This window comes from Benincasa hispida, chromosome 8, assembly GCF_009727055.1.
Source record: "Benincasa hispida cultivar B227 chromosome 8, ASM972705v1, whole genome shotgun sequence".
Lineage (NCBI taxonomy): Eukaryota > Viridiplantae > Streptophyta > Magnoliopsida > Cucurbitales > Cucurbitaceae > Benincasa > Benincasa hispida.
Window position 1 is genome coordinate 43,343,579 of NC_052356.1, and position 9,319 is coordinate 43,352,897.

The window sequence follows — 9,319 nt, forward strand, 5'->3', positions numbered from 1 at the left end:
GTCAAATATCCAAACTTATGGCGTCCCTCAAGAACCATTTTAATTGTTTGGGACCAAGAGAATTAATTTTGCCCATTCAACTTCTCTCCCGTGATCATTCGTGCAGAATTTCCAATTGTTCCAGATAAAAAATTAGAAGTTGGAAGAGTAAGGAAATATTGATACCGGATTTTCTGAATACATTGGGAAGAATCATGGCCATTCAATTTAGCTCCAGAGGGCGGCCATCTGTTGCTGGAGACTAACCAATTGTTGTTGGAGTTCCCCATGAGATTCAGATCTGGAATTTTCTGTCTAAAAACCAATGGATTTTCTTCAATGAAATCACCCATTCGAAACTGAAGCTGAACTGGATACACATAAGGAAGAAGCTATCCACCATGGTACTGTGAAGAAGCTACTGCCGGAAGTCCACCAGTGGCAAAGTTCGGCAACCCGTGACCGGCGCTGCTCCCAGACGGCTGTGATGGTGGGTAACGGACAGAAGGCTCGGCGACTGGCTGCGAGGTTGAAGAAATCGTACCGATTTGACCCGACCCGGCAGCTGGAGCAAACCCACGACCGTCAGTGCAGATTCGATTCTTGTCGACGCCGAGGTACCAATCGGCTGTAAATCGATCGCGTGCGCCGGCTGGAGGACGTGCGAAGTTGAGACAGTTGCGTGCGAAGTCGAGGGTCCGATCGATTGTGACGCGCTCGCGTGCGCCGGCTGGAGAGCGTGACCTTCCTCGATGGTGTTCGGCTAGAACGGCTAAGTCTGGAAGCTAATCGTCGCACCGGCTGGAGCAAGCCCACCACCTGCTGTTCGGCTCGCCGGCTGAATCTGTTCGGCTGAGCCACCTGGGATGATGGTTCGGAGATAGCGGTCAACCGCTGCTTGAATCACAACCTTATCAGTCAGCGTACCTTCACCTATCAAGTTTGATGACTGAGTTTCTTCTATCGGGGCTAGGGTTTCATCACCTTACTCTGATACCATATTGAAATAGAAGAAAAGAAGACGACACAAGGAGTTTACGTGGAAAACCCTAATTCAGGGAAGAAAAACCACGGTAGAAAAGAACTTATTATTTAATGTCATACCTACAATAGACCCAACCTCAGATATAAATAGAATGAGGTGAAATCATAATTTAGCAAACATAACATAAATTACAAAAAATGCCCTTAGGGCTAATTCAACGTATTTCAACACTGATTCTTGGAACTGAAGTAGTATGATGGCATGAGAGAAAACCACAATCAGAATTCAAATGGCAAGCAAAAACAATGTCATTAAGCTAAGTTTGAGCCTTGAGGCTTCACTTAACATACAAATGAACTATCATCTTGGTTGTTCTGTTTAATGTTATTGTTTTTCCTAATTGCGTGTGCAACATTTGATGTTCTTCCAACTCTTTGTAGAATGCTGAATCCATGAGATTGATGATAGAAGCACCAATAACTCTTCAAAGGCCTAGAAGTCGAAAATTCTACCTAAATTGATTCAAAATATTCATATTTAGAGTCCCGTTTGGATTGACTTGAGAAAAAAAGTAATTTTCAAATAACTCATTTTTATTTAAACATTTGATAAAAATTGATTAAAATACACTTGCAAAACTATTTTGAGTGGTTGTCAAACACTCCAATTTCTTTCAAAATGACTTATTTTTTATATTAAACACTTGAAAATGTATTCTAAGCACACCTTAGTGTTGAGTAAAATGAATTCTTGAAATTGTTACATCTAGGGCATTGGGTCGAGACATTCTAAAATCATCAACTTAAGCTTTGTTTGATAATCATGTAATGTTTTGTTTTTAGCTTTAAAAAATTATACTTGTTTTCTCACAATTTCTTTACCATGGTTTTCATCTTTCCTCAGTAAACATTTAAGTTCTTAGCCAAATTTCGAAAACAAAAACAAGTTCTTAAGAACTAGATATATATACATATATATTCAAAACTTGGCTGGGATTTTGAAACATTTCCGAAAAATAACAAAATAAAGAAACCAATAAGTGAAACTGCGGAAGTAGCATTTATAAGGATTATTTTAAAAAACATCATCAAACGAGCTTAATGAAAAAGGATGGAATGATCACTCACCACTGCAGCAGATGATACAGCATATTTCACTGACCTCCTATCACCCTTGGCTAGCTATCATATCCTTCGTCACTTGGAATTACTGGCAAGAAAAGCTTTAGATAAGGCATGATCATGCCCAACAAAGCACGAACTGCATTCGTTCTTTTGGGTTCTTCCTTGTGTCACAAGAAGAAAGAATCGCACAAATATTTGCATAGTTGTCGTCATATTAGGAAAATATGAGACTCACTTGACAGGTTTTCAAGATATATGCATTTTCATCTAGCCCCCCATTGAAGAATTATACCCAAATGTTGGCCATTCATAACAAATATCTTGGTGGGAAGATTCTTCTTCACCCTTATGGCTGTCTATTCCAAGACATTTTTTGCTGTTAGTGCAGTCAATGTCAACAACTATAGCAGCTGAAATATCAGCTCACATCTGATGGGGTTTCTTGTTTTTGTAAAAATGACCAGCAGCCCACATCAGATGCTGCTTAATACGACTACTTTCAATGGAATTTCCACTGGTTAATTTATCAAACACTTGAGATACATACTGGAAGGGAGAGCTTATCAGGTTTGAAAATCAGTGGGTATATCAGTTTCAAATCGATCAGGCCTCCATCATGCGAAAAAGTCCTCTGTAAATTCAAATCAAATTAGATAATTCTATTTCTCTGATATTTGATCTTGTTCCTCCTAAATCAAGAACAATATGCGTATTTTCCTAAGCTTGAATTTGTTCCATACAACTAGATTTTTAAAAAGCATTACAAGAGAAAGTCGCCCAAAGCATTTCACTCCTTGTCCTAATGCTGCTCCCCAACTGCGATCCATGGTTTAAAAAAATGAAAAAAAAAAAAAAAGATTTTCTTGCACTTCAATCTAGATGGAATTGCAGAAGGGTATAGCATTTGGATCAAAGGGAGACTCAGACTAGGTCGTATTGCTATGGAGATTGGATTGAGGTTTGATGTTTCGTACAGATAATATACGCAAAATGACTTTATAAACTTGATATATTACTTTGAGCACATCGGTTATTTATTTTATTATCAGTGTATATCCTTCTTTGTTATAACCAAAATTTTAAAATCCTGACAGAATGACATGATGCAAGAACAGAGCCACAGCCACAGCCACATAGTCCCCTACTATATACAATTCCTCTCTAGAGATCAGAGAATTGTTTTAGATGATAAAACCGTGAAAATATTTTTAAATATAGCATGTCACTGTCTCAGTCCTGATAATAAAATTTAACACTGTGAATTCTGAAAACATGGCATCCAAAACAATTGCTTTTCAACTTGGTTACCAAGGTGAGTCCATTTTAAGAAAACTCAGCTTTCGAAACAAAATAATTTATGAACTCGAAGAATTTCGATCTTCCTCCTACTAAACGGTGATTGACATTTAACAGTATGTGATAAACATGAATATAAACACTTCTTAAACAACAAAATTCAAGAACGAATATTTGACAAAAAGAACATGTTAACATTCAAATATAAATAGATGAGTTCATCAATACGACAAGAAAATTTTCCATATATCCTGGGGTTTACTCAATTTACGCACGCGGATTTAAAAGTTCTAAATGCTAAGTATTCCTCAATGAACACAGGTTGCACTAAATGTAAACACCAGCCGCCATCACCTACGTACTTCATGTGACCTGAAAATCCATTGGCAAACACAAATTAGGGTATAAATTAACTAATGTAAGCTTTTGACAATATTCAACTCGCTTGTGAATCAGGTGCAGTGGCAGGAAGGGAAAAGAAATAGTCGGGGTATCGTGGTATTAAACAAAGGTATACACATTTCTACCCTAGCAAGCATCAACAAGAACACCATAAATTGACTTCTATGGGTTTAATCACTTTAATGACTGTACACTTATTTTAAAATAAAACCAGTAACCACTTTCATGAACATAATTGAATGAATGTTGCTGAAGGAAAGCAAGAATAGCTAAGGTGAGGAATATCAATCAGCAATCGTAACTTGACAAATTAAGTGGAACTGATAGACCCAAAATAATGGAGTAGAGATGCAAACTATGGACTAGAAAGAAATACTTAACGGAAGGCATAAAAAGAAATTCTAAATTCACCACAAGGAACTCTCGCCTGCTAGTTTTTCCCCCTCAAAGAAACTATGTACTCTAAAGGAGCATTTGATTTGCAAGCAGGAGTCTGTAGGATCAGGTTTCACGATTGTATTGAGGTGCCATTACAAAATACAGCATTCACCTCCTAACTGTTTATTCTCTAACTTCTCATTCTAATGCTCTTTTTTCTGGCTGCCTAATGGGCATTCATATGTTGAGTGCGATTGAATGTGCATGCACACTAAGAGATGAGCGAGTAGAGAAAATGCTAACTATGCACAAACCAATTCATAATCTAGATAACAGATATGTAATTGCTGGCCAGTGCAATAATTCATTCCTAAGTTTCTCCGAAAAGCATGCCAAACTAAACACTTATTAAGGTGTTAATTAAGGTTCAAAGACGTTGAAGGCAAGAAGCAACTATCTAGGGCATTTAGAAAAATACAAAATCTATAATTTTACTCACAAAGAAGAAAGGGGGTATACAAACTAGCCTTGAATATTAGAACCACATCATCTGAATATCTTCACTCGCAAAAATTTACTCGTTCACGATAGAAGGGTAGGAGTTAGCTAACAAAGTGCTTCTACAATAATGTTTCATAATGATTAACAATCGCATCGCAATCAAAGTCATCTTGGAAGGAAATAAACGTAAATCCACAGCTAGAACGTCTTGAATTTTAGAAACATTATGATATAAATGAGCATCCATGCTAGTCGTACGATCTTCAATCGTGTGAATCAATCATGCATGAATATACAAAGTCATAAGAATAGGTAGATATTGCATGCGCGTGCATCAAACAAATTTAAGAAGAAATTATCGATCCATTCCGTAATTGCAAAAATATTGAATAACGTGACCAGGATGCTATGCAGAACAAATACGCGCCAGATCGAAAAAGAAAAGATAGAAGATCTATTGGATTGAAAGCATACCTAATCTAACCAGATCCGACGATGATGTTGTTGATCGGAATGAAGATTAGCTTGACAAAGAACCCTACAAATCCCATCACAACGAAGCCGATAGCGGTACGAACGGCGACCTTGGTGAATTCTACACCAGCAAAACGTTGAATTAAGACAAATTGAAAGGGAAGAGAAAAATCTAAGACATCGATTAAAGCAGATCTATGCAATAGAATGTGTAAGCAAGAAACATACCCTTGCGATCGGGTTTATGACATCTCTTAACGAGACGAACGCTGTCCTTGGCGAACTCTCTGAGAGGATCAACGACGGAATCAACGGCATCCATGGCTGCGAGATGTGAAGGAAACGTCGAGCAAAGAAATGTTCTTTTTCTGGCGAAATTTGGCTTCAGGTTTGAATGAGTTGTGGCCGTGCGGGGTTATTAGGGAAGGAAGAAATACTTTGAGCGCTGGGAGACTAGGGATGATTGGGTCAAAATTGATGCACTGTCGCAATATATGAAATCTCGGAAATACCCCTCAATCATCGGTTACGGTGTGCTTGCTTGAGGATAAAGTATGGTAAATAGTACGGCCGAAAATACTCAAGAGTTGCTAGGATTTTTTTAGAGGCTAAACTTAGGGTGTTTCGAGGACACAATTCGAAGAATTAAACGCAAAAGGCAACAGGGTGATATTAAGAGTTGGATTGAGGTAGTTTTAATTTTGGATTGGATTAAATTTTTTTTTGGTTGAGTTGGGTTCGGATTTTTCTTTTAAAAATTTGGGTTCATCTAACCCAACTCAAATTTCTATTATTATTATTATAACTCATATATATTTTTATGATGTTTGTATTAATTTTGTAATAAATATCTTGGATTTTGATATTTAATATTTGAAATTTATGAAATTTTAATTATTAGTATGTGTTGTACACAAATTTAAGTATTTTAAGTTAATAAAAAATGTAATAAAAAAGAAAATAAATATAAATAAATAATCCGACAACTAAAACTGAATTTTAAGGATTGGATTGGAGACCTTATTCGGATTATTTGGTTGCCAACCCATTCAAGTTGGTCCAAAAAATCATTCAATCCAATCCAACCTATATACATCCCTAGCTAAATTTATTCGTTGTTTTTTTTAAAAAAAAAAAATTATGCTTTCTGATTTTATGTTAAAATTAATTGGAGATAAATTTACCTGACGAGATTAGTAAATTAGAAAGAAAAAATTGGAGGAAAACATCATTTATGAGAAGATTTGAAATCTAGCGATTTTATTTCTTAAGGGGTGTTTGATGGGGTTTTGAATTGGGTTGGGTGGGCTTAAAAAGCCCACTCAGTGTTTGATGGACGATTAACTTAAAATCGATGGGTTTTAAACCCACTATTTTACCCCTCATTTACTTCCCTTGTTTCACGCCCCATTTGCAGGTGTATTATTCTGCCCCCTCTCTCTTCTGACACGCGTAATTAATCACCACTCTCTTGATTTCTCTTTTTCGTCTAGTCTCTTAATTCTCTGGTCTGTTCGTTCTCCCTCCGGCTGGAATGGGATGTATGTCTCTTTGTTTCTCCGACTGGAATGGGTTGTATTTCTCTTCATCTCTTCGTTCTCTGCTTTGGTTCCTCCATGTATTTTTTTTTGTTTCTCTGTACGTCTCTTCATTTCTCTAATTTCGAATGGGTTTTTTTGGCTTCTTTGTAGGTCTATTCCTAATACTATTCTTTCGTTTCTTGTTAGATATAGTAGATATGAACGATTTTGTTGTAGATCTAATGATATTTTGATTTTTTTTTTTTTAAATTTTATAGTAGATCTAGTTTTTTTCTTTATTTTTTCTTTATTATTATTTTTTTGCAATTACGTTGTTCTACGCTGAAGATTTGTATTAAATCCATCTTGATTTCCTCATGTATGTTTGATATTATTGTTTTATTCTGATTCCTGCTATCCAAAGCAAAACCTTGATAATTTTTTTTTTATCTATTTATATGTTATTAATCCGTCTCTGTTCTTCCTCATGCATGTTTGATATTGTTCCTTGCATGATGTTCTTCCTTCATTGTTTGATTTTCTGATTCGAGACTATTGAATGCTCTATTTTGTGATTCCAATTCTGGACTATCTAAAGCAAACCTTGATAATTTTATCTTCCTACTATCTACTCTTCCACTTGCTTGAATGAGTTTTTTTTTTTTTTTTTATCAATTTATTTGTTATTAAATCCGTGTTCTTCCTCATGCATGTTTGATATTCTTCCTTGCATGTTTGATGTTCTTTCTTCCATGTTTGATTTCCTTCCTTGCAAACCTTTATAATTTCTATAACTTTTTATTTCTCTTACAACTACTATCTACTGTTTTTTCCACTGGCTCAAATGGGTTATATTAAATCCGTCTCTGTTCTTCTTTTCCTTGCTCATATTTGATCTACTTCCTGATTGTTTTCCATACTTTTTTATCCAAATTTTCTCTTGTGGCTTCAATATTAAATCATGTGTCCTCTTGTCGTTTTTCTTATGTTTTTCCATGTAAATTGGAGGCAAGTTAACTCCTGGTAGGGGATGCAGACTGTGTTATTGGAGCTTGGTAGGGTCAATCCACCCAAGAACATGTTTGTTTTCTATTTTTTTTTCCTGAAGGCCGATGATGATTTCAAACTGTTTTTTAGATTAAAATATGGCATGCATCTCTGTTTTTCTTTATCTTTTGAATGTTTTTTTTGTTTATTTCCTTTGAATCTGTTTTTCCTTATTTTTTGAGTATGATTTATGTTTTAGTTTTATTTCCTTTCAACCTGTTTTCTGAGTAAATGTATTTTTTGTTTCATTCCATTAAATTTGTTTTCAGCATTCAAACGAATTTAATTTTTGTACATTTAAAACTGACTTCAATTTTGGAATTGTTGAATCTGTTTATTTTGTTTGCTTGGAGTTAAATTTGTTCCAATCAAATAGCTTTTTGAAATCTTGAGGTCTTTTAATTTGTATGATATATTATGTTGTATTTATGTCATTTTTTAGCTCGACTACTAAATTAATACTAACCTGACCATTACTTAATTTATTTATTTTTGACTTGATTGTCTTTAATATGGGTTTACTGTTTGAATTTATTGAGTTAGATGCACTTAAGTTTACCTAACCTTCCTCGTGAACTCTACTCATTGTATTCTCTACTTATATCCTAATATGTCCTCATATTTTTTTAGACTTCTCCACAAACTCCGTAAACTGTGTTGGTAAGTCCCTCAATCTTCCATTTTATTTCAACTTTCTCTTAAATCTATTTTCCATTCTAGTATGTGTTGTTTGGCTATTGCAATATACTTTGTTTCCTTCTTCCACATCTAATCTCAACTTATTCCATCCATATAAGGTATGCTTCCTTCTTTCCTTATAATCGAATTAAGATATGTGGCTAACATTTTCTTGTTTTTGTTAGGCCGTCAACCGATTATTCTGCCCCCTAGTTGTGGACTGCCTTCACCATTGCTCACTTGGAACGTAAATAAAGGTATGATCTCGTATCTTTTATTACTACTTGAATCGTATTAATATACATTATCACTACGGTCTAACTGCACTTCTTTTTCTTCCGTGTACGACCCAAACTAATCGTACATATCTTTCGTAACTAGTTAGAGGTTTGTAAGTTTTAAGTTCGGAATGATCTTCGTTACTTTCTATTCTTTCTTTCTTCTACTTGTTGAGGACTTTTTACTTCAAATGCATCATGGTTATGTATTTTGGACTTGTATGTTGGACATTTTCCCACATTTTCTCCCTTGTGAGAATGTGAAATTTTTTTTTCGTATGTTTCTTGAAGAAGACTATGTTGAACTCAAAGTTGTATTGTTAAATTTTGGTTTGTATTAATTTACATCTTCATTTATCAAATGAATTCATTTCACTCACAATTTTTATCAAAGTTATATTCATTTACATCTTCCATTATCAAAAGTATATTAAATTATGAACACAGTATCAAACTTATAATTTTGTTAATTAAATTTCTATATTTTCACAAACAAATGAATTTGAACTTAAAACTTTATTAATTACTATAATTAGAACTTATAACTAGAGATGTCCACGGGGCGGGATGGGGCTGGGATGCCATTCCCCATCCCCGTCCCCGTCCCCGCTCCCCATGGGGAATTTTTCAATCACTCATGTGAGCAAATTTTAATTA

At 35.0% G+C, this 9,319-nt stretch overlaps 1 protein-coding gene across 1 annotated transcript; it reads right to left on the minus strand.

Moving 5' to 3' along the window:
* Positions 1–3,508: 3,508 nt before the first annotated feature.
* Positions 3,509–5,572, minus strand: LOC120082648 (protein transport protein Sec61 subunit gamma). Its single transcript, XM_039037902.1, has 3 exons — positions 5,368–5,572; positions 5,140–5,260; positions 3,509–3,756 (listed from the first exon to the last, which is right to left on the minus strand). The coding sequence occupies exons 1-2, from the start codon at positions 5,459–5,461 to the stop codon at positions 5,145–5,147; spliced, it is 210 nt and encodes a 69-aa protein (XP_038893830.1). The 5' UTR covers positions 5,462–5,572; the 3' UTR covers positions 3,509–3,756; positions 5,140–5,144.
* Positions 5,573–9,319: the final 3,747 nt, after the last annotated feature.